At 41.7% G+C, this 26,573-nt stretch overlaps 1 protein-coding gene across 1 annotated transcript in view; it reads right to left on the bottom strand.

Moving 5' to 3' along the window:
* The window catches only part of LOC109913383 (huntingtin-interacting protein 1-related protein), a 254,945-nt gene that overhangs the window by 6,778 nt on the left and 221,594 nt on the right, over window positions 1-26,573 (bottom strand). The window contains exons 16-28 of the mRNA XM_048611714.1: window positions 25,505-25,593; window positions 21,474-21,590; window positions 17,717-17,818; window positions 16,692-16,886; window positions 15,572-15,719; window positions 12,713-12,799; window positions 11,689-11,796; window positions 10,288-10,424; window positions 8,756-8,866; window positions 5,212-5,270; window positions 5,068-5,098; window positions 4,415-4,477; window positions 3,629-3,729 (exon numbers count right to left, since the gene is read on the bottom strand). Of these exons, the coding sequence (XP_048467671.1) occupies window positions 3,629-3,729; window positions 4,415-4,477; window positions 5,068-5,098; window positions 5,212-5,270; window positions 8,756-8,866; window positions 10,288-10,424; window positions 11,689-11,796; window positions 12,713-12,799; window positions 15,572-15,719; window positions 16,692-16,886; window positions 17,717-17,818; window positions 21,474-21,590; window positions 25,505-25,593 (1,348 nt within the window). The remainder of the gene's footprint in view (window positions 1-3,628; window positions 3,730-4,414; window positions 4,478-5,067; window positions 5,099-5,211; window positions 5,271-8,755; window positions 8,867-10,287; window positions 10,425-11,688; window positions 11,797-12,712; window positions 12,800-15,571; window positions 15,720-16,691; window positions 16,887-17,716; window positions 17,819-21,473; window positions 21,591-25,504; window positions 25,594-26,573) is intronic.

Below are 26,573 nucleotides of genomic sequence, written 5' to 3'. Positions count from 1 at the left end.
CTGAATGCACCATTCTCTGAAGATTCATAATCAATGCTTTAAGACTGTAGTTAAAATGAACAGAATTCTCGGATCTTGACAACTATATTTACGACAAAATGGTACATACTCATCTGTCATTGTACAAGATAGTTATGATACTGTACTGAGTTTAGCCTCCTCTCATGGTAGGGGTATTGAAATTTTGGTGCAGGTGGGTCAGGAGAGGTTGGCACTTGATTCATTTCCAGTTCAAAACTCCACAGTTAACCAGATAGACTCATCCAGCTGGGCATGTATGCTTTTGGAGTGTTGATCTAGTAACGAAGTTTCAAAACTAATAAAGGCATTAGATTGTGTCTACGTTTGATTTATTGTTATCAAATGCACCTAAGTACTGTGAAAAGTTTTGTTTTGCGAGCAGTACAGGCAGATCATAATAAATAAGACGTACAGATCATAGGGTGCTTAAAGTGAGCAAGGCATACAAGGCCAATTATTTCAACTACATAGGCAAGGGAGAGACAGGACTTGAATGTTAACTTGTTCTTTTCTTCCTACACAATATGGTCAGCTTGTTGACCAGGTTGCTAGCTCATGCAGTGAACTCTGGTTCAGAGAAATTCTTTGAGCAAGAGCTGCAAGTTGAAGAGCTCACTGTACACGAGATGCTCATTTGATCATGTAAATCTGGACCCATTGTAATCTCTTACAATAACTTTGCTTATCTAAGGCGGAGACATTGGAATTTTTCAGATTGTTCCTCCCTAATTGGCTTGGATATTTCACTGTTTTTGGGCACACCCAAGTTATAACATAGCTGTAGTTTGTGTATGTGTGTAGAAGGGGCGACATTTGTATGGAGATGGATAAAAGCATCATAAGTCAGACAGACCAGCATGTCTTTTTCCTGTCTTGGTGTTTATTTCTTTATTTTGAGTGGGCTTTGTGTCTCATTTTACTTTTAAGCATTCCTGGTCAGTTCATTCACAAACAAGCTCACCCGGGTAATAAGCACAGAGCTGTCACACAGCCATTGTTTTCTGGCTTTGTCCCAGTTTCAAAGAAAATAGAAACAGTATGAACATGATCTCTTCAAGCTGCAGTGTTATGGCCACCTCTATGACAGAATGTGGTCTTGGTTCTGCAGGCCTGGAAAGGGGGTGGTTTGCAATGGGTCAAGTGTCATTGCAAATAATCTGTTTCATGCAGAAGGTGGTGTATGTGTGGAACAAGTTGCCAAAGGAAGTGGTGGATGCTGGTACAATTACATACTTAAAAGATATTTGGATGGGTAGATGAATAGGAAGGGTTTAGAGGGATATGGGCAAAATTCTGGCAAATGGGACTAGATCAATTTAGGATATCTGGTCGGCATGGATGAGTTGGACTGCAGGGTCTGCTTCCATGCTGTACATGCCTATGACTCTGAGGTAATTAAATAGAAATTGCTCTCACCTGACATCTAGTGGATAGTTTCAGAACAACACCTGCTGTTACTTGGATAAGAATAACATTGAATGAAGTGAGTATTACAGCGCAAACATACAACTATCTACATTTAGGGCTGCTGAACATATTCAATGATAAAAGATGAAGCAGTGTGTTATCTTGTTGCAAAAGTGATCCTGAACATTTAAAATATAATGCAGGCAAAGCCATTCTTGACATCTGTGGGGCTGTTTATATCTATTTAGTTTTAATTATTTTGCAAATTTTTTGCATATTATCAGTTTCATCAACAGGAGATGTTTCTTCTCTGAACAACATTGATCACAAACTAGGAATAATTAAGCCTTCAATGAGATGGGTTGCAGTGGTTGGTAAAGTCCAAAACAACCCACAATATGCAATGATCTTGATTTATTTTTTAATGGGAATTTAAAAAAGACACATGCATTTATATAACAAGCAGAAGTCCCAAAGCACTTTACAGTCAATGAAGTATTTCTAAAGTGTGCTCATTATTGTAAAGTGGGTTAAAGTCTCAGCTAACCCAGTGAACAGTCAGCTTTCACAAACAACCATATGACAATAGCTGGGACAATTGGTGTAGCATGGTGGCTCAGTAGTTAGCACTGCTGCCTCCACAGTGGCAGGAATCCAGGTTCAATTCCACCCTTCGGCAACTGTGTGTGGAGTTTGCACATTCTCCCCGTGTCTGAGTGGATTACCACTGGGTGCTCCGGTTTCCTCTCTCAATCCAAAGATGTGCAAGGTAGGTGGATTGGCCATGGTATATGCAGGGTTACAGGGATAGGGTAGCAGGGTGGGTCTGAGTGGGATGCTGTTTGGAGGGTCAGTGTGATTGCAATGGGCCAAGTGGCCTGCTTCCACACTGGGGGGATTCTGTGATAAAAGCCAGGTGTCGACTGTGGGATAAAGTTTAGCAAGGAGACCAGGGATAACTCAGTTGGTCTTCAAAGTTGTGCCATGGGATCTTTCATATGAACCACAAAAGGTTGACAGGACCTTGGTTTAAAGGCTACTTAGAAAGATAGCATCTCCAACGGTGCAGACCAGGTTGGCAGCTATGTTTACTGTATCAGAATTTAAAATAGTTCCACAGTTTTCTACACTTTCAGGAGTAAAACTTTTATTTAGATTACAGCACCTTTGAAAATTGAGTGTTTCATTCACAGAGGAACTTCCAGTGAAACCAGATCAGGAGCTACACAATATACAAATAGAAGGAACAGTGCTATTCTTTCTGGCAGGTCTTGTGGCGTAGTGGTAGCATCCCTACCTCCGGGTCAAAAGCACCAGGCTTAATTCCCACACCAGGATGTGGTGTTCAGATGAGGTGCCTTCATAACATAGTCAAACAGATTGATGATCAGCCTGTCATTGCTTCCAATGTGCCTGAAGGCAGCCAGAAGGAAATGGCAAACCATTGCAGAAAACTGCCCATAATGTGGACTATTCCAAAGGCAGTCCACAGCTCAGACCTTTGAAAAAATGAGGACAGGAGAAAAGACAGACTGTCCTTTTGCCACCTCAATTCTGAAAGTGTTGGAAGAATTGTTATTTAAGAGCAAAGTTCCACTGGTCTCAGCTCATACAAAACCTGATTTTATAAAGAGGGTGTGTAATACGAGTTGATAACTGAAGCAGAAACAAGGTCAACTTTCGAGAATGGATTAGATAGGCAGTTGAAAGAGAAAGGAACAAAGGGACATAGAAACAAGCCACGCAAATAGGATTTGGATAATTGTTCATGTGCAGAATAAACACCCACAGGGAGTAAATACAGCTGGTTTGTGTTGTCATTCATACGTTATACTGTCTAATGTAAGCAATAGCAGGGCGAGAGTATCAAATATTAAGATTCAAACTGATTCCTAAAGATATGAGAAGGAGGTTTGCTGGGTCCCTGGATTGGAGACAGTTGTACCTCACTAATCCGCATGGTCAAAAGTTCAGATCATCCTCATGTCACTCCATTCTGTACTGACACTCATTGCTCTGTTATACTGAGCATTAATTGATTTCAGGACACTTACTGATTGCACGACACCAGCACCATCTGTCAGATAGATATCTACCTCACAAAAAGTGTGCTGCTCATTTTTGTGACAGTCCAGTAATAGATCAGGATCAAAGAAGTGCGAGTATGATTTTTCTGGTGAGTGACTGAACCAGTACTTACACCAGCTGGGTGGCACCCCATCCCACAGCTTTAGAGGCAGAGATCAGGCCTTCCGTCCAACGGGAATTCTTAGCGTAGAATTCTTTTGGTGTTGCTGCCCCCTGTAAATGCAAACATTATTTCACCAATTGAATTTCAGTATTTCTCACTGAAAGGACTCATTGGTTTTAGAAGATCCTTGTAAGCGGCCAAAGTAGGAGGGATATTCACAGAATTTTGTTTAATTGACCTCAGGTAGTTTTCTCTGCAATTTCTCTGTCCCCCGATGGAGACTGGATGAGTGGGCACACAAAAGGTTGTTGGCACGGGTGAGGTTCGATCGAATTGTCAATTTAAACCTTGTTCTTTACCTTGTGTTTGTAAGACCGTCAACATGCTGAACTCAGAGAGTTAAATCAGTAACAATACAGATAAGGGGAAGCCTGGTGACCACCTGAAGGATGAAGTGATTGAGTTCAAGGTGAGCTCTCCAGGTATGCTGGGTTCATAGATTAAATTTCTACTTTGGCACATGGTAGTTATGGACGCAATACAAAGAATGACATTTAAAAAAAGCAGGGTATGTGTTAGAAATAAAACCTGCATGGATTTGGCATTAATTTATGATTTGGCATCAATATTGTTACACCTTCCCAATCCCCTGCCTGAGTAATCTTGAGCCTAATGGGTCCACACCCATGATGAAAGGTATCTGCCAGGGTGAGGGCCTTTGGAGTTTGCTCTGACGGAGATCATTAGGGAAATAGGACCCCAATGTGTAACTTGGACAGCAGCATCTGTCCTTACCCGTCCACTTTCCACAATCTCCTTCTGCAGACTTGTAGAAGCCATCACCAGTTGTCTTATTGCCTGAAGTGGGAGAAAATGCAGTGTTACTTTAGGGTCACGGTAATGGATTTCTGCAGATAAGCCAAACAAGAATTCAGGAAACTCAAATCTCAGAATGTTTGTCCAAATGAACCCACTTTACTGAGAAACTATCCTTCTTCAGCCACAACCTTCACATCATTTCAACATCGCTGTACAAGGAGACATGCCGAACTCTCTCTTAAAATTAGTAAATAAACAAATAAAGAACGAAAGGAAGGATTATTTCAATTCAACGTTTAATAGGCACGTTGTTTCCATGCCTAGTAACAGGCTATCATTTTTATCATTTGATATCTAGCTACCTGTGGAAGTCAGTTAGCTCATTTGACTGGATGGCAGGTTTGTGATACAGAGTGATGCCAACAGCATGGGTTCAATTCCAGCACTCACTGAGGTTATCATGAAGGAATCTCTTTCTCAACCTCTCCCCTCACCTGAAGCATGGTAACCCTTGTGTTAAACCACCACTAGTCATCTCTCTCTGATGAGAGAGCTTCCCTATGATCTGGTAGGACTATGGCAACTTTACCTTTACCCTTTTTACCTATAGACCAATGTGTAGTTCTTACCTTCATCAGATCTGTGCAGGAGTTCAAGATTCTGCAAGAGGCAGACAGAAAGGAAAATGAAGTTGCCCCATTAGCAAAAATAAAAAGCAATTTCAACTTGTTTCAAACTGGGTTGTGTTTGTGAGTGGAGGATTTCTAACTGACCTTTCGTTGACTTCAAGTTTAATTCCAGAGCTTCCTTTTCGGGCCTGGTTCATCATTTCCTGCAGATTAAATAACAACGATAAGAGCGAGAAGGCTGAGTGAGTTATCAGAGTATATCGGACAGTTCAGCTCTCCAGAGAACAAGGTGAACGGAGAGATTTCCTAATACTGATGGGTTAAAACTCTTTCCATATGTTTTAAATCCTTAAGGATGTCACTTAGAGACTTCTCATGAAAGTCTGCGATAGGAATTCATTCTGTCTCAAAATAAATATCAATATAGCTCAAGAAAACTGAAAAATCTATTCAAAGCAAAGATAGAAGTCAGTAGGAAAATACCAAATATTTGTAATTGCAGTCACTGGGTAGGTACTTGTATATGTAAAATGGTTTTGAACTTGTAAGGACTGAGATACAAACTGAAAGGAAGATGGAGAGCATTAAGATAAAATCACTGGACTAATTTAGAATCATAGAAACATAGAAAATAGGGGCATGAGTAGGCCATTCGGCCCTTCAAACCCCTCCGCCATTCGTGATGATCCTGGCTGATCATCCAACTCAGTGCCCTGTTCACACGTTCTCCCTATATCCTTTGATCCCTTAAGTCCCAGGTTAATGCTCTGGAGATACAGATTCAATTCACACAGCAACCACAGCAACTGGTAATTTGGAATTGATAGCTAGACCCAGTGATGGAATTGTTGTAAAAACCCATCAGATTAACCAATATCCTTCAGGCAAGAAACTCTGCGGTCCTTGCCCAGTCTAGCCTACATCGACTGCTGGTCAGATTTACAAAGGGAATTAACAATGGGAAACATGCTGGTTTTGCCAATGATGCCACATCCCACAAAACTATTTCTTTTTCAAAAAGGGAACTCTTGTTCTTAAGCCAGCGAATAGAGAAATAAAAGGGATTGCACAGGAAGAGGAAACCAGCCAGGGTTTCCATGACAACTCATTATCCAGTGTTCCCCATTGTGAAATACATGAATGTGAATGCTTGTTCATAATGGACAAAGAGTCCAGCTTTCAATGACAATGGGCAGAGTTTGGTAGGGGCCTGAGGAATGTTGGCTATGGTGAGGTTTGTGACAGGATTAATGAGAAGTCCAGGAAGGCCTGTCTCAATATTGGGAGCATCCAGCTCCATCCTTTCTGCTTCTCCGCAGCAGTAAATTGCCATTTGAGAGGAATTATTGTTTGCTAAACACCTTGTTAATGGCACAAATGGCCTTGTTGATATTCAGTTTCCTATCCTATCAAACAAGCTCAACATCGGGAAATCTCAACGTGAAAAACAGAGCGAGCACCTGCAGGTTTGGCTAGCCCCCCACAACCCACTCCAAAGGACCTCCATATTGGACACTGAGCACCAACATCTCAGGGCACAATCCATGGGCACCGGCTACATGCACCTCACATCCATAGGTATCAGCACCCAGTGTGTGCCAGCCTCTCAGAACCCTAACGGCACATCTCTGACCCACTTACAGGACGCTTCTGCGTTTCAATGCTGCTTCTCAGGCTGCACCAGTAACTTTCATTGTGAGGCTGCAGCAAGGACCCTGTGTGCACAGGGACACAGACCAGGCTACAACTCCAGCCTTCTCACTCGCTATCACGGTGCATATTTACTCCAAGACTCAAGCCATCCTTGGTTTGCATTGCCTTTTCTGTGCTTTGTCCCTTAGCCAGAGCTACCAGGCTTCTGTCCTGCCTTGCTGTTTAACACAGATACAAACCTAAAAGGAGGTTTGTCATTGCGGTTAGCAGGTCTCAGTCCAGTCAAGACAAATAGCTTTCACTGGGGGCCCAGGCACCGCAAGTCAATGGCAACCTCCAATACCAGTCCATAGGCTTCTACACAGTCATATGGAAACTTAGGATGGTCAGAGTCAGGATTGTCTCCACACAAGGGGTGAGAAACAAAATGTCAGACAGCACACCACCTGTCCTGTCTGGGGGCTGTTTTCCTCCTGGAATGACAGAGTGAGAGAGAGAGGCAGGAAATCCAGAGGTCAAAGTGGGTGGCACAGCTATTACTTTTGGTAAAGGTGGGGAGATTTCCTGAGCGAATGGGTACGAGGCACAGAGGGCATAGCAGGGTTAGTGGGGTCAGAGTGGGGGAGACCGGAGGGAAGACATTGCAGGCGATAGTGAGATTGGGAGGTGGGTGCAGGAGCAGAGAGAGTGAGTGTGAGGGATCACAAAGGAACTGGTAGTACTTATGCTGGCAGAATGGACAAGGGCATTGATCCCTCCAGACTGCTGAGAGGGCACTGACACATAATGGCAACCTCAGGCCCAGCCTGGGCTGGTGCCACAGCCTTTCCTGCTGGTGCTGGAGGAACGGCACATCCTGGGTCGACCCTGCAGCAGGAAATCAGATCCTCATCTTCAAAGCGGGGCACCGATATCACCCTGTTTGCCATGTCCAGGACAAATGTCAGGAACAGTACAGGGTTTCACAGGCTGGCACGGCTTGCTCGAGATTTTAAAGATGTCACGTGATGCAAGGTAAGTCAGGGTAGTTAATGAGGTGAGTTTAGGAGAGAATTGGTGAGAAAACTGTTTAGGCATCACGGCGAGAATCCCACTAAAAAACCTCAGTGTAACTTGGTCAAAAGAAATGTGAGATTCAGTCCAATGTGTTATTGTCCTTTGCTGTTCACGTCCAACCCAGCAGGTGGTGCACAAGAGCAACATCTGACACAAGCATTTACAGCTTACTCTCCCTGAACTGCTCTCCACAATGGCACAGTTTAAGGGACTTTGCCATTTAAGAATTCATGCCATGCTATCCAATTCCTGCCAGCTGATGCTCCACAATATAATAATTTAATATACTAGCAAATTATAGAAAATCTACCACAGAAATACACCAGAAACAATTAACGAAATGGAGATTACAGTATTAGTTCTGTGTTTAAATCTTAGTGAATAACACATGGCCCGTTTTAAATGTCTATCGCAAAAGGAAGCCGTTGACTGTCCTAACTGATATCACAGAAACCACAGCCAGTCCAAAAGATGCACATTATCATCCACTACATGACCTCTCACTAAATCTCTCACATGTGGCACCCATCACGTTCAACACAACAGGCAATCAACTGGTTATTATACATTTGGAAAACATGGCAAGGGCTCTCAATTAAAGCTATTTTAGTGCAGAGGCCAAATTCATTTATGTAATGAGTATAGTTGGCTTATCAGGTTTGACCAAAAGATTACACGAACGATATCACCAACAATAATAATTATCGTCGTTATTTTCTGGTATTCAGGGGAATCTTTGCCTGACAATACAGTACACTGTGGTAACAGTCTACAAGGAGATGACCAGGGTCACAGAGAAAGACAACAGAAATTAGGTAAATTATTCCAAATCATTAAAACAAAGGGAAGATCATCAGCCTGAAACATTATCTCTGTTTCTCGCTTCACAGAAGCTGCCTGACCTGTTCAGTATTTCTAGCATTTGATGTTTTTATTTCATTAAGGATTTTTCTTCCATTAGAATCAGATGCTACACTACCTCAATCCTCTTCACTGCATCTTCGATAGCTGCAGATGTTTGTGCCATTTCCTTATCCACCATATCCCCAAGTTCCTCTTGTCTGATATCGATGCTCTTAGGTCTCAATTCCTGAGCAAAAGTACATTTTTAAAAAAGATCTGTCAACTATTTTTAAAACACAAAGCAATGCTTATTCAAAATATTTACAGATAATTATTCAGAAAATAAATCCTACTTCTTAATAAGATACTTTGATTCAAGGTTCATATCCTAAGAATCCTTAAACAGCAATAAAAATGAAACATTTGATGGTAATAAATAAAAAGATAGAATACAACATGACAAAATGTTGACAAATATAGTAACCTTTTAACAAAGCATTTGTGCTGCTACTTTCATGTTGCTGTACAGGAGGTCCCACTCCAGAAAAGGGACAGTAAAATGCAGAGTCAGAATTCACTCCCAAGTTTGAGAAATCTCTTCATGCCCATTTGGAGGAGACATCAGCTGGATCACAATGGACTGCAGTGACAGGGCGGCACGGTGGTTCAGTAATTCGCACTGCTGCCAGGGACCCGGGTTCAATTCCACCCTCGGGGAACTGTCTGTGTGGAGTTTGCAGATTCTTTCCGTGTCTGCGTGGATTTCCTCCGGGTGCTCTGGTTTCCTCCCTCAGTCCAACTAGATGGAGATTAGGTGGATTGGCCATACTAAACTGCCCATAGTGCCCAGAGATGTGTAGGTTAATGAAATAACTACACTGAGCCCAGTATCCCATCACCAAGTCACCCTTTACTTACACGTGCACACTACATGGGCTCTGACCAGCCAGCTCAGAGCCAGTCTCTAAACTGAGGAGACCTTCTGAATCTCCTGTTTATATCTGTCAGCCTGGGCTCCCTGATTGTCCCAGGTTAACAATCCCAATCAAGGATCTTATAGTCAATGTGATCCACATGGCCCTGGTTCCAATCACTACAGTGAGGTGGATTAGCCATAGGAAATGCAGGGTTACAGGGATAGGGTGGTGGTGGTGGGCGGGGGGTCTGTGTGGGATGTGGACTCAATGGGCCGAAAGGCCTGCTCCCACACTGTAGGCATTCTATGATAAGTCACTTTTTAAAAAGTGCTGGTGGTTTGTTCGGGTCCTTGGATCTCTTATAAGCTTATTTGTGCTAGAAAGCAGCTACTTATAAGTTCTCCAAGTTTCATGGTGGGAGCAGAGATCCGTGTGGAAAACTGCAAGCACGACATATTAAAGATTATGGAATAAAGCAAGTCAATGGAGTGAAGATGACCTGGTTAAAGAGCAGAAGAGTTGCAAGGCCAATTCTTTTGTTGACTTCCAGAGCAGCCACATACAACACAGTGAGCTGCAGACTGCCTTCTGCAGGTGATAGGCCTCAGGCTCAACAGTGCAGGAGTTCAGACACTGAGAAACAAGATTCACTCAGTTCTCTACCCGGAGGAGCAATTACAAACATTTTTGGGTTTTCTATAGTCCAGTGCGATGTCCCGTTCCTAGTTGAGGACTGGGGTTTGATTTTTACCTGTCCGAGATCGAGAATTCTCTGCATCACTCTCATCACAGCAGCTGGGTCAGCGTGAGCGATTGACTGCTTATCCTTCAGATCATTCAAATAGCGCACACTCTCATCACCACACTCTCTGCAGTTATCAGTCAATCCTGTTGGGATGAAAAAAATTAGCAGAAAAATCATTCTTAAAACTAAGCCTGTGTTGCTGTTCAAAGGATTGGTCTCTCTACATGAGGGAATAGTAAATGCTTTTTGAAGGTGAAATGTCTGCATCATCCATACTGCTTGCTATACAGAGATTCCCTGGAATTGACAACGTTACAATCAGAGTTCCACAACAGGACCTTCAGTCCAAGGATGACACTAGAGCTTTGAGCAACATTGACTTATTGTAAAATCCTTCTATGGAATGTGTGGCAGAGTTCCACAGACTCACCACTCTCTGGGTGAAGAAATTTCTCCTCATCTCAGTCCTAAACAGTCCATTACCAAACCTTGGGCTGTGACCCCTGGTTCTGGACTACTAGTCATCAGGAACATCTTTTCTGCTTTTACTGTCTCTCGTCCTGTTAGAATTTTATAGGCTTCTATGAGATTCCCCTCATTTATCTAAACTCCAGTGAATATGGTCCTAACCAATCCAGTCTCTCTTCAAGCACTGGTCCTGCCATCCTAGGAATCAGTCTGGTAAACTTTTGTTGCACTGTCTCCATTGCCAGAACATCCTTCCTTCGGTAAGGAGATTAAAACTGCACACAGTACTCTAAGTGTGGTCTTACCAAGACATCCCTGCTCCTGTACTCAAATTCTCTCACTATGAAGGTCAACATACCATTTGCTTTCCCCACTACCTGCTGACTTTCAGTGTACAAAGACATCAAGGTCTTGTCACACCTCTACTTTTTCCATTCAGATAATAATCTGCCGTCCTGCTTTTGCTACCAAAGTGGATAACCTTGCATTTATCTACATTATACTTCATCTGCCCTGCATTTACCCAGTCACTCAACTTGTCTAAATCACACTGAGGCATCTCTGCATCCTCCTCACAATTCACCCTCACACCCAGCTTTGTGTCATATGCAAACCTGGAGATAATGCATTTAGTTCCTTCCTCTAAATCATGAAATCATTTTGACTTAAAATGGACGTTTAAACAACGTGGGCAGTGAGTGAAGAAAGGGGGTCAGCAAAACCACAGCCTCCTCCAAATAGTTTCATGGTCACCACCTGAGACTAGCTGTCAATTGCAGATGAAATACTTGAATTGAAACTTTTAGCAGTTGCCATGTGGTTTTTGAACCTCTGCCTGGGCACTAAACTAATGACACAACCACTGCACTGCTTGGCAGCCTCTTCCTGATAAGGGTGTTGCAATAAGAAACTCCAGGAGCAGTTGGATTCAATACTTACTGTCAGCGTGATCAGTTGGAGCCAGATGTGAAGTGGCACTGCCATTGACGATGGTATCTGCAGTCAGGTGCGCAAACCTGGTCAGTGCTTTAAGGAGGCCACTAGCATCTACAGCAACAAAGGAAAGCAGTTTTAGACAGATGCCAAAGGGCAAGGTCCAAGCGAATACTATAGTTTGAGTGTTTCAAATCAGATTTGTTTATTTGTACAGAGCATCAAAGAGAACAGGGGAAGACTGTGGGAATGAATGAAGTTCAGAGATGATGCTTCTTGAACAACAATACCAAGAGGAACCTTCTTTGTGTCTGCAATTTATCCTCTGATTCACCTCTCAGTATTATTAACCCGTCATACAAAACTTTTGTGACGCTTCCGTTCATAGATTTATATGAAATGGTAGCTGCTTTTAATAAACTCAGGCTCTTTGATAACCGAGTGTATTAGTCGGCGTGTGGACTGATAACAGAAAGGAAGAGTCCAGATTCTACCCTATGTCGGCATCAGATTTACCACTCTGCGTAGGCAGCTGAAATTAGGTTCATTGTGTTAATAGTTCTCAATATCCACCCTATAAAGGAAAATACTCAATGGCCCAGCTCCCTGGCCTTGAAACCCCTTTGTTAAAGTGCACAGGCAGATCAATTGAAGAAAGGATTAAGCTCAGCTGTGAAGGCCAACACAGTGGACTAGTTCAACAATCTGGAGGCTCACGTATGATGAGGTGAAGAAAGTACTGTTGGAGGACCAGCATCCACTGAATCTTACCATAGCAAAGTGTAATTGGGGAAGGGGTGGCGTGTGGGGAGGGGGGAGTCTAAATAAACTTTCTGTGATAGACTTTGCTGTAAGGTGAAAGAGGCCATTTGGAACAAGCATGTGTCCCAGCCTCTGAGCTGTGAGGGAACAACAAGAGCCAGAGAATATGGAAAGTACGTTACTTACCTTCAGAATACAGATTGGTAGTCAGAATCAATGGTCATTAAAATTATTGGGGCACGCGGTCCAGGAGATTGAGTGATCATACCTGCCATGTTCTTCAAGTACTCAAAGTGTCCCTGTTGCATCAAATTCACTGACTCCAAGGCAGCTTCTGCCCTATTGATTAGGTAATCTAAAAGTGAAGGAAGAGATCAAACCCTTTTAGTGTTTGATTTGCCGTAGACCAGGACGAGATGCACACAGTCAAGTATGGGACAGGAATGGAGCACTCTCAGATTTACACAATAAAATGGAAACTACACTAAGGACTGAAGGGGTCTCAGATGCTAATTCTAAAGCTCCATTTTCATTTTTTGCTCTTGCCCTATAGGTTTTGCTCACATTAAAGATTATTGTCTGGTGGTCTTCAATTAATATTCAGGTGATCAATTACGACTCCTCCCCCATATCACTCTGCAAGTAGGTCCTCACTGTGTAAGAAATGCAAAGGGAACAAGGTAACTGGGAGGATGAAGAGGTACATAATGGATGCTAGGTCAGTTTTATTAAAATTGATAATTAGTGGATCTCTCATAATATCATTATGTGAATTTGGAGAATAAATTTTGATATACTTTCTTAGCACAACATTGTTTCCAAAACAATCAGAGAGTGGGTTTTAATAGACTAGTTACTGAGTAACATGACATGGTTAATTCCCCAGAGTAACAGCACCTCCAGGGAAGAGCGATCATAAAATGATTGAATTTTACATCCAGTTTGAATGGGAAAGGAGTGGATCTAAGACTAGTAATTTAATCTAAAAAAAACAACCATGTGGGTATGAAAGCTGAGCTAGCTAAAGTGAAATGAGATATTAGGCTAAGAGATAGATCGGTAGAGAAGCAGTAGCAGAGATTTAAGGGGCTAATTCAACACATTCAGGACAAGTACTATAAAGAAAAATTCCAAGAGAAGACATACCATCTGCAGTTAACTGACGAATTTAAGGATAGCATCAAAATTAAGGAAAAAGCATACAATTGCGCAAAGCTGACTAGACAGAATACAAAGAATAGGAGAGAAAGGCTCAAGGTTAATCAGGACAAACAAGTTTGAGTGTAAGTTCAGGCTTGTCATGAATTTAAAAACAGATAGCAAGAGTTTTTATAGGTATCAAAAAGGAAAAGAATAAATTTGTTCAATTTTGCAAAGGTTCCATTAGACTGGAAAGTAGCAGCTATAACTCCTCTTCAAGAAAGGAAGGAGACAGAAAACTTGCATCACGTCTGTCAAGAGGAATGAGTTACAATCAATCAGTCACTAAAGAGATTATACCCTGACACCTAGATAAACTCAAGGAAATTAGGAACAGCCAGCATGGTTTTGTGAAAGTAAAATCATGTTTAACCAATTTATTGTAATTCTATAATGGAGTAACATGTGCTGTGGATAAAGGAAGACCCCATCGATGTACTGTTGGATTTCCAGAGGACATTTTTCAAGATTCCACATCAAAGGTATTGCAAAAATTAGGAGTACATGATATTGGGGTCAACAAATTAGCATACACAGAGATTGGCTGGTTGGCAGAGAATATGCATAGATGGGTCTTTCAGATTGACAGTTTGTGATGAGTGGGATCCTGCATGATTCTATGTGGGAGGCCCTTTACAAATTACATCATTAACTTAAATGAAGGAATTGAAGGCATGGTGGCTAAATTTGCAGAAGATAGGTAGGAAAGTATTTTTTGAGGATGACATAACCTATTTATATTTGTCTGCACCCTTTTTGAAAATCTGGCAGATGGAGCATGTGGGAAAATGTGAAGTTCTCAATTTGTCAAAAAGAATGAAAGAATATTAATTAAGTATCAGATAAACAATTGCAGAATTCTGAGGTGCACAGGGATTTATGTGATCTCACTCAGGAGTCATCAAAGGTCCAAATGCAGATACCGCAAGTGATTGTGAACTTTAATAGAATGCTATCCTTTATTCCAAGAGGAATTAAACATTAAGGAAGTTATGCTTGAGTTATACAGGGCATTGGTGAGACCACATCTCAAATACTGTGTCCAATTTTTAGTTTCCTTATTTATAGAAGAAGATAAACGTGTTGGAGGTTGTTCAGAGGAGGATTACTAGACTGATACTCAAAATGAGCAGGTTGTCGGTGTTGGTTCGGTCTAGAGTTCATCAACTATGGGACAATAGAGGTAGGGAATGACTGAGCAACTGCTGTCCTATCATTGATGATCCTGTTGGAATAATATGGGTTCAGTTACCACTGACTATAACATGTGCAAGATGCCCCAAGACATCCAACAATTGCCTACCCTTCATCAAAGTTTCATGGGATTAATTTTCAATGAGTGACAGATTCTGTAGGACAATGCAAGTCAACCCTTCTTGTCATTGTTTTACTCCTGTGTTACACATCCCAGTCAGGTTTGCAAAGTCTGTTTGCATACAGGGACATGAGGAGGGAATGCAATGAGGGGTCATATGCCCAGTAATACAGACATGCTGTAAAGAGCCATGTTAGTTCAAGAGACTACATGGACAAGAGAATCCTGTTAGAATACAATGAAACAACAATCAGTAACTAGTTGGTTTGGAGAGTGGAAGACAGAATTACAGAGCAAGTAGGGAAAAAAGATTGAACACTTTGTAAAGGTTTATTGGCTTTATCAAAATAAGCTTGGAAGCTGTACATGCCAGAATCAATATTTCAAATAAGTTCTGTAATTAGGTCATGCATTTATAACTAAATATTTAATGAAGAATTTCTGCTCACACAGTGCCCCTTTAAAATGAAACATTCTCGCAAATTGTTTTGTTTGCTTAGGAACTATAATCTTCTCAGCAAAACTAACAAATTCCTTGTAGATCAATGACCAAAGTGCCACATTACAAGAGAGATGAAGATGCTGTTTAAGAACTGATAGCAGGGTTCAGACCTGGTGAACTGGTGCATCTAATGTGCAGTGGATCATCCAGCTTCGCAACTGCATCTTGAATGATGTTCTCAGCTTCTCTTACAGTTTCCTGGACCAGGTTAAATTGTTCATCCAGAAACTTCTGCTGCAGCATCTGCTCTCGGTTTGCCTAAAATATCAATCAACATGCAGTGAGCAGCTGCTACATTTTCTGCATAAACGGCATTAGGACAAACAGGCTCTGCGTCTCCCTATCTTATCGGTCACTATCTCAGCTGTTAACACATGCTGTGTGCATATCTAATTAATCCCACTATGCTTTCTATTGTTTCATATTAACATTACTTTAGGCAGTTGACCATCTACTGTTTCCCATTTCACAGATTAGTCAGTTTCCTCTCCCGTTTGAAAATATTTCCCAACTTTTGGTCTATGTTTTGCTTCAAATGCTATCATCTGTAATTCCTTCCAGTTCTCAAAAGTCTATATCCAAAGCATTAATTTATCTGCAAATTAATATTCCATTTTGATACAGATTCATAGCATTTGCAGTTGTTTCTGTATTATACTGTTAGCCATGTTCTTGATGACTAAACAATCTAGAACTTCAACACAACTTCAGGTAATAAGCAAAGTGTTTGCATTTATAGAGAAAACGTTACAATGTTGGGATGTTCTAAAGCATTTTGCAGATAATCAAAGACTGTTTTGAAGTGACATTATAATCTAGGGAAACACAGCAGCTAATTTATGCACAACAAACTCCCACAAATAGATATTAGATCAACTTAGCTATTTTCAGTGACACTGGTTGAGGGATTAATGTTGGCTAGGATGTCAGAAAGACTTTTGCTGCTGTTCATTGAATTGTGCCATGGGATCTTTTGCATCTTCCCTCGGGGACAGGCATCGCCTACTAATAGCACACGTGAAAAGCAGTTCCTCAAACCAAGCAGCACTCCCTTCAGTTCTGCATCAAAGTGTCAGCCTGGATTTTGTGCTCTCAGGTCTCCGAGTGAGCACTGAACTTATGATCATTTGAACTGGAGGCAACAGTGCTACTGAGCCACAGCTGATGCTTATATAATTAATAGAAAGTAGGTATCTGAAAGCTGAAATAGGAATTGCTCCGGATTCTCACCTTCTCCGTGAATTTGTCCTGGAGTTCTTCCAGTTCCCTCAAGCTCTTGTCTTTCTCAGTGCGCATCACCGTCTCTTTCTCCTGAATTATGTTCCTCAGGGAATACGCTTCTGCTTCCTTTGCAGCCACTGTTTTCCTCAGATTGTCCTTCTCTGCCTCCAGGCCCTGCAGCCTAGAATTCATCTCTGAGCCAGCCTGCAAGTGAAGTGCCAAATCCTGAGTGCTACAAAACATCACTAATTCTACTAAATGGTATTCTGAGATCAGTTCACCTACGTTAGTCATGAAAATAAACTTCACTTCCATCAGAACTAAACAGAGATGTGCAACAATCTCTACTTCAGATGACAAAATCAGTACTCGCTATCCCTCCCCCCCACAACCATCTTTACACTGAAGATTCAGGAGGCCATTCAGCCCACTGTACCCATGTTGGCTCTTTGCAAGTGTGGCTCCATAGCCCTTCACAGTTTCCTTTTCCAACTATATTTATGATATTGATGACACTTCTTCAGGAGGTGACGTTGGATAGTTACACTTGTGTTAACTTTGTCCCATAATCCCACTCAACAAACATTAATGAGGAAGTGGTCCTTTTAAAATAGTGATCCTGAGATCCTCTTATTCACTTGGGAGATGAAAACCCAGCTTCCAGAGTGAAACGCAGTAACATAGCCCTGGCAGATTGTTGTTCTTTGTGCATTTTATTGAGAGTCGTTGTTAGGGGAATACAATGAGTCTTCATACTCCTGAGCTAAAGAGGGGGGAGAAACAGGCCCAATCAGTGCTCCATGTTGCTGTCCCAGTGACTGATGGAAGAACATACATGTATATAGGAACATGGTAATGATCCCTCCCAGTCACACAGAAATATGCAGGCTAACAATTAAACAATGCTTAAGATAGGTGAAGTACCTGAACAGTATCCCAATATGATTTAGCACCCTCTGGGGCAGAGGGGAAGGAAACAGAAGTAAAAAATGCAACAATCCCATCGGAGCACCTTGTCACCTTCTACCTTGTACCTGTTCAGAGTTCCGCAGTGAGATCTGGATGGTAGACAGTTCCTCCTTACTTGCAGCCAGTTCCCTTTTCAGCTGTTCCATTATAAAGTTCTGGTCCTCCAGCTGTAAGTCATGATATCAGAGAATATCAGAGAACACATTTCATTAAGATCCACGATACAGAAGACTGGCATTCAACTGCAGTATAACAAGAGTTGGACTTCACACAATTGTATCAGAAGAAACTCGACATATGCCTGTTGACATAACCTGACTGTAACTCAGAATCCTGATGCATTGCAATCACATCAAGTCAGAGACACCAGTAGATACATTTTACATCATATTTAAAAGATTACGGATAAATCCAGAAGAATCAACTTCTGGTATTAATTATTTACACCATTATAATGCATTCTCAGAGTTTACTGTCCAAGGAAGCAATGACTTTGTGTTTTGTTGAACTATTTGAATGGCAATCAATTCATAGCCAAGTGAAACTTGGTTCAGAAAGCTATTTGACAGTTAAACTGAATCTTGACCCTAGAGGGCACTATCTGATACCAAAAACACCCCAAGCATGTGGTTTTGAGTCAAGGGAAAGCAAATTAATGAGCAGCATCCAGAAAGGATTTGAGAAGGAAATAGATTATCCCCATTGCATGAATACAGTGACATTATATCCACAACTGTCTCATTTACCAAATGGCATCACTGCATAGTGAAGGACAAATGCTGTCAAAAACAAATTTCATAGCGTTTTGTAATACAACAGCACTGGCGGGTTGCTGCAATAGCTATCCTTTAAAACTGCAAATATAACAAAGAGGTAAAGCTATGTGATGCACCATATAATAGCATTTTCCTTATTTGCATTTCATCATTTAAAGTCATATCAACAAGGATCCAGCAGCTTCTTAATTCAAAGTTTTGCTGCACTCTGATGTCGGAAAATGTCACTCTGATGGGACAGCTTTACACAGAACGGAATCAATATCAAAAGAAAACACAATGTAAAAATATCAATGCATAACATAACATTACAATGCAGCCTTTTTTAAACGTATCAATCACAGCTGCCTTGGTAATTTGGGAGAGGTTAAATTGCACCAATGTGTTATGGTGTGGTACAGAAGAGTGAGTGATGGACCAACTTCTTTTGATATTAACCAAGGCTTATAACTTGACTCAACGTCTTTGAGTGTGCATTAAGACTTCTAGGAATGGCTATTGATCTGTATAAAGTAGGATGCAGCATTCATATCAGGTTAGGAAGGAAATGATCAGAGCAGAGTGTTAGATATTCTTCTCTAAATGAATTAAAGTATCGAAAGTCCTGCAGTGTACAAGTCTTGAATCTGGGTAGATTTTAATCTGAGACTGAAAGCCTCTCTGGATACATCATTTAATCATTAAAATGAAATTCCACAAGAGTTTTCCTGATCGTCTACCAGCGATTGTTTGCAGCCTCTTTGGTAGAAAGCTATGTGATTCGGAGATTTCAAGTATGAGGTATGTAATGGATGACTTGGGTTAGTTGATGAGAAAATATTAAAACGGGCAGACAGACCTAACTGGATCTGGCTCCACAGTCACTGTTCTAAATGTTGAAACGAATGAATGTTTGTCAAAGTTTCAATATCATATTGAGGAGAAGCATGTTAGTGCTTTTAGCACTGAAGATTTTAGTAAAGATTGTAATGATTGAGATATGCTGATTGAACTGAGTGTTGGTTATTTACCAGTTTAACTTTAAATAAATAAATGTATCAGTTGGAGTATAACACAGACCTTGATCTGATAAGATTGTACTGAAGGTGTGGAGTTGTGGCACATGATGTCTCATAGGTTCCCTGTGTGATTTCAGGATCCCATTACATTTACCCTACAAGGCAAATACAAGGACTCATTCCGAAAGGCATGAACCCTTTATGGCCATCACTACTACTGAACCCAAATCTACGACTCTCTGAGTCCCAACTCTTCTATTGTACATAAGATCAGAAGATATGAGTTGCTGAACAAAGAGACTTTGGAGTGCAGGTTCATATTTCCTTGAAAGTGGAGTCGTAGGTAGGCAGGATAGTGAAGGCAGCGTTTTGTATGCTTGCCGTTATTAGTCAGTGCATTGAGTATAGGAGTTGGGAGGTCATGTTGCGGCTGGACATTGGTTACACCTCTTTTGGAATGCTGTGTGCAATTCTGATCTTCCTGCTATAGGAAGGATGTCGTGAAACTTGAAAGGGTTCAGAAAAGATTTACAAAGATGTTGCCAGGGTTGGAGGGTTTGAGCTATAGGGAGAGGCTGAATAGGCTGGGGCTATTTTCCTTGGAGTGTCAGAGGCTGATGGGTAACCTTATAGGGGGAGTCCAAAACTACAGGGCATAGGTTTGAGGTGAGAGAGGAAAGATATAAAAGGGAACTAAGGAGCAACTTTTTCACACAGAGGCTGGTGCATATACAGAATGAGCTGCCAGAGGAAGTGGTGGAGGCAGGTACAATTATAACATTTAAAAGGCATCTGGATGGGTAAATGATTAGGAAGGGTTTAGAGGTATATAGACCAAATGCTGGTAAATGGGACGAGATTTATTTAGGATATCTGGTCAGCATGGATGAGTTGGACCGAAGGATGTGTTTCCATGCTGAACATCTCTATGACTCTATATAGGAACAGGAGTAGGCCTTTTGGCCCCATTTAATAGCATCAGGGCCGATCCATCATGCCTTATATCTATTTTTTGCTGTTTCTTAATAACTCTTGATTCCCCAACCAACAAAAAAGTTATCTATCTCATCCTTAAATATACACAAGGGGTCTGCCTACACAGTTCTCTGTGGCAAAGAATTCCAAAGACTCTTAACCTTCTAACAGAAGAAAAACTTCCTCATCTCAGTCTTAAATTGGTGCCCCTTTTATTCTGAGACTATACCCTCTGGTCCTGGACTCTCCCATGAGAGGAAACATCCTCTTTGCATTTACCCTGTAAAACCCCTTAAGAATCCTATTTGTTTCAATGAAATCACCTCTCATTCTTCTAAACTCCAGTGAGCAGCGGATGTGAAACAGAGGACGAGAAACAGAGGATGAGAAACATAGTGGCAGAAACAGAGGATGAGAAACAGAGGATGAGAAACAGAAGACCTGTTTAGCCTTTGCTCGTAAGTAAATCCCTCCTTACCATGGATCCTACTAGTGAACCTTCTCTGAACTGCCTCCAACAAAATGTTATCTTTCCTTACATAAGGGGTCCAAAACTGCTCACAGATGTAGTCTCACCAGCGCCTTGTACAATTGCAGTAAGACTTCCCTGCAATTGTACTCCAATACCCCTTGAAATAAAGGGCAACATTTCATTTGCCTTCCCGATTACCTGCTGCACTTGTGTGCTAACTTTCTGTGTTTCATGCCCAAATACCTTCAAATACCTTTGTGTTGCACCTTCCTGCAATTTTTGTCCAATTAAATAATACTGTTCTTTTGTTCTCCCTTTCAAAACGAACTCACACATTATACTCCAGTTTCCATTTTCTTGCCAACTTACTCAAACTATCAATATCTCTCTGTAAACTGTTTGCATCCCTCTTGTAACCTGCCTTTCCACCTATCTGTGTTTCCTCTGCGAATTTGGCTACAGTACACTCACTTTCTTCTCCAGAGGTCTGAACAGATACTGCACTCTGGGTCTGGCATATTAAAGGTCCTAGTCTGGAGCACATCAGAGCTGATTCAGGCACCTCAAAGCCCACACTGAGGGTTTACCAGCTCAGCCTTACCTTCATCTCTGCTTCCCTTTTAGCTTCCTCCATGGCAAATTCAAGCTCTTGTTTCGTGCGGGCCACTTCTTCCTGGGTCTGCTGCGTAACCGTCAACTGTTTGGTTGTCTCAGCACTCTGTACGGAACAAACAAATCAAAATCCTTTCCCCATCACGGTGCAGTATACCTACTTATTATGCTGAAGATTTTACTGTCATAATAGCCCAGTCCAGTATAAATGTTGAAAGATTTACAAATAATAGTCAAGTAGTTTAACAGCTCAGCACAAAGTTCTGTTCAAGGATCAGTGAATTGATGATCAGCCTGGTTCAGTCACATGATACACAAATAGCAGAACCCCATGATCCTGAGTAAACTCATTCTTGAATTAAGGGACAGCCAGTGTCAATGACAAGAAAGAGCTTTACCCTGGATCCTATTTTCTCCTTCCCCAATAGGGGAGGCGATGGCCTAGTGGTATTATCGCTGGACTGTTAATCCAGAGACCAGATAACATTCTGGGGACCCGGGTTTGAATCCCACCATGGCAGATGGTGGAATTTGAATTCAATAAATATCTGGCATTAAGAATCTAATGACGACTGTGGATCCATTGTTGATTGTCAGGAAAAACCCATCTGGTTCACTAATGCCCTTTAGGGAAGGAAACTGCCATCCTTACCTGGTCTGGCCCTACATGTGACTCCAGACCCACAGCAATGTGGTTGACTGTGAACTGCCCTCTGGGCAATAAATGCTGCCTGGTCAGTGACGCCCTCATCCCGTGAATGAGTAAAGGGAATGAAGGACAACACAGAATCAGTTACCAATGCAAGGAAGGCAAGCAGATGTATGATTCTGTCCCACTTTACAATCAATATATTTTTTCTGTGAATGGCTTATTTTCCTAATCATGAGATGTGGGTATTTACTGTCTATCCCTAACTGCCCTTAAGGAGGTACTCGTGAACTGCTTTGATGAACTGCTGTGGATAAGAGTGTGGGTACACCCACCATGCTATTACAAGGGAGTTTCAGGATTTTGACCACATAACAATTGAGGAACGGCAATACACTCCAAGTCAGAAATGTGTCGTAATGTGCATCAGTGAGTCACAGGGATCAAGGCACTAAAGCTGAATTCCTGATCGAAACTTGGTGACTAATCTCAGCTAAGGAACCAATGCAGTAGGAAGCAATACCCAAGTCTCAGGCTGCAAGGAGAAAAATATAAGCTGGGCCTTCCATTCAGGTTGTTGTGAAGTGGCTCTTAATGGGTACAGTACTCCTGTGAAAACCATCAGGTTTGATTCTTTTGAAATTTATTAAATCCAATAAACTGTTGGTATCCAACATTAATGAAAATAATTAAACTGGCAGGTCGCATTGCTGGATTAACTAACACCAAATCAATCTAGGTCACAGCACCTTAGAATCTGGTTCATCCCGGTAATCTCCAGAAAAGGAAAATGACTAGAAAATATTCCATGATGCAATAGCTGTGGTAAGAGCATTGTATTAATCTTCAGTCATACCTAGTAAATACAAAACATCCCATATGCATGCCCCATTAACCCATTATCAAACACCAAACATCTGATTAAAAACGATTAAGTCACAAATACACAAGTGCCTACAGCCTGCTCTGAGTGGCTGACATCATGTTAATGATTCATGCAGATTAATGCACCTAAATAAGATAAGCAATAGAATGCACTGACGTTTATGTTGCCAGACTCAAAAAAGCAGGATTTTGTGCATAAGCGCATAATGTGTTGTGTCAGTCTGGCCTTAATAGAGGGCTTCTTCAATAAGGTCAAGGAGAAATTAATCATAGAATTGTAGAATCACATAGTACAGAAAAGGCCCTTTGGCCCATCAAGTTTGCATCAACAACAAACCACTCTGAATCTACATCAATCCCACTTTCAAACTCTTGGCCCAGAGCCTTGAACATATGACAGTCCAAGTGCTCACCAAGAACTATTTAAAGATTGTGAGGTTTCTCACCCCAACTCCCCTCTGAGGCAGTGCATTCCAGATTCTACACCGTTTGGCTGAAAATTGGTTTCCTCAAATTCCCTCAAAACCTTTTCCCTTTCGCCTTAAAGTTATGGCCCCTTGTTATTGACCCTTCAACTAAGGGGAACAGCTGCTTCCTATTCACCCTGTCCATGCCACTTATAATCTTATACACCTTAATCATCTCCCCACTCAGCCTTCTCTGCTCTAAAGAAAACAACCTGAGCTTATCGAACCCTTCTTCATAGCTGAAAAGCTTCATCACCTTACATTTATCAGGGTTAAGTGCCATCTGCCACTAATCTGGCCAGCTGACCAAACAATCCATATCCCTGTAACCTGAGACCTTCTTTCTCATTGTCAACCATGCAGGGAATCAATGAATCATCAATATTACTCATCAATAACCACCACCCTCCCACCTCACCGCCACATAGTTTCTTCTATATCATTTATATATCATGGACAATAAAGGACCCAGCACTGATTTCTGATACTGGGCTCCATTCACACAAATAATAAAATGTGTATGAGTGCTTAAGTTTTGCATAGCACATTTAAATCCAGGTAAATACTGCACTCAGCTTTTCCAATCATTTACTTGCATTCAAACAAATAGCTCATATCCCACACAGTCCATACTACAAGCGGATAATTGTACTGGACAGGCATAAGCCCATAAGACACAGGAGCAGAAATTAGGCCATTCAGCCCACCAAGTCTGTTCTGCCATTCAATCATGGCTGATAAGTTTTTCAATCCCATTCTCCCGCTTTCTTCCCATAACCCTTGATCCTCTTGACAATCAAGAATCTATCTATCTCTGTCTTAAATATATTCAATGACCTGGCCTCCACAGCCTTCTGTGGCAGTGAATTCCATAGATTCACCACTCTCTGGCTGAAGTAGTTTCTCCTTATCTCCGTTCTAAAAGGTCTTCCCTTTACTCTAAGGCTGTGCCCTCGGGTCCTAGTCTCTCTACCAATGGAAACATCTTCCAACATCCACTCTGTCCTGGCCATTCAGTATTCTGTAAGTTTTAATTAGATCCCCTCCCCCCCAATCCTTCTAAACTCTAATGACTATAGACCCACAGTCCTCAAATGTTTCTTATATGTTAAGCTTTCCATTCCTGGGACCATTCTCGTGAGCATCCTCTGAACACGCTCCAGGGCCAGTACATCCTTCCTGAGATATGGGGCCCAAAACTGTGCACAATACTCCAAATGTGGTCTGACCAGACCTTTATAGAGTCTCAATAGTACATCCCTGCTTTTATATTCAAGTCCTCTCAAAACAAATGCCAAAGTTGCATTTGCCTTCCTAACTACTAACTCAACCTGTAAGTTTACCTTGAGAGATCCCTGGACTAGAACTCCCAAGTCTCTTTGCACTTCAGATTTCTGAATTTTCTCCCCATTTAGAAAATAGTTCATGCTTTTATTCTTCTTACCAAAGTGCATGACCTCACACTTTCCCAAGTTGTACTCCATCTGTCACTTCTTTGCCCACTCTCCTAACCTGTCCAAATGCCCAGCATTCCACCTTTCACAACAACACCTGCACAGGTTTTAATAGATGCAATCAGTTAAGCAACATCTTCTAAAAAAGCACTCAAGCTCTGCCTAAAATAGTTTCTATATCAATAAACTCCAAACTGCAATCAGCTGCCTTTGTACCTGAACAGGTTTTGATTCCAACACTGACAGCAACCAGTCTATGTTGGTTTCTACAAGCATCAGGGTCACTGAACTGAAACCTAATTCTAAACCATAGTTTTATACATAGCCAGGTTTTCCAGCTGGTATGTCAGAAATTGAACACTGTATGCAGCAAACAGCAGAGAGAAGGGATGCACTTCAATTCAACTTTCTCTGCTGGACCCAGACTGACATTTTCAATCTATGAAATGTAGCAAGGCAAATTACTGTTGAAATTATTCCGGTTGAAAGCCAGCACAGAGACAGCTTTACTCTCTTTATAATGGATTATACACCAAATCACATCCCACAGAAAGGCTTTCCTTACCTTTCGGAGGAGCTCAGCATGGGTGTTGACGAGATCACTGTGTTTTTCTTTCAGTTTATTGTAGCGTTGCTCATTTGCTTGTACCTTTTCTGCAAGAATAATTTAAGTGATATTAAAATAAAACTGGACCTAAGTTTCAGAAGGTCTAACGGATGGAGTCAGTGGATTCAGTCACTTTTTCAGAAGTTGGCTATTCAGTGACTCTTCAGAGGAATTTCGTGGTGGATTATGCTCATGGAGTGAAAACTGAATCTAGAAGAAGCTTCATATAATCACAGCATCCCTACAGTGTGAAAGCAGGCCATTTGGCCCATCAAATCCTCAATGACACTTGGAAGATCATACCACCCAGACCCACCCCCCTACACTATCCCTACATTTCCCATGGCCAATCCACCTAACTTGCACACCTTTGGACTGTGGGAGGAAACTGGAGCACCCGGAGGGAACCCACGCACACACAGGGACAATGTGCAACCTCCACACAGACAGTTGCCTGAGGGTGGAATTGAACCCGGGTCCCTGATGTTGTGAGGCAGCAGTGCTAACCACTGAGCCACCAGGCCACGTCCAGTTCTCAACTGAAGTGTCAATAATATGGACATAGAACAGATTACAAATCACAATCTGACAGTCAAACTGAGTGTTATAGCTTGTCTCACTGTGATAAAAACTAAAGAAGAAGCCAATAAATATTTTGTGTCACTTCAATCACAACCGTGACTGGAGTCATCATGGAATTATCTAACCTCCGTGCCCTTCTCTTCCCATCCTGATCACAAACAAAAGGATTGGAATAAGTGCCATTCCCACCATTTAGTTTTCTCCCACTTTTGAATGTTTGCTGCTCATGCCACTGATAAGAACAAGACATCGAGTGGGACTTCAGTGGGGAGAAGGTGTTTCTCTGGGCACGAATGGCAGACGAACACTGACACAGAATCTAGTTGCCCCTTAGCGATAATATGGGCTGGCAACAACCTCGCTCTAGAGGGACTTCCCTCCGACTCCAAATGGGGAGGAGCGGGGCGTCTGTTCTGTCCTGGAGAGCTGCTCCCCTGTCAAGCTT

Source organism: Rhincodon typus, chromosome 24 (assembly GCF_021869965.1).
Source record: "Rhincodon typus isolate 14 chromosome 24, sRhiTyp1.1, whole genome shotgun sequence".
Lineage (NCBI taxonomy): Eukaryota > Metazoa > Chordata > Chondrichthyes > Orectolobiformes > Rhincodontidae > Rhincodon > Rhincodon typus.
This window is presented reverse-complemented; position numbering and strand designations above follow the sequence as displayed.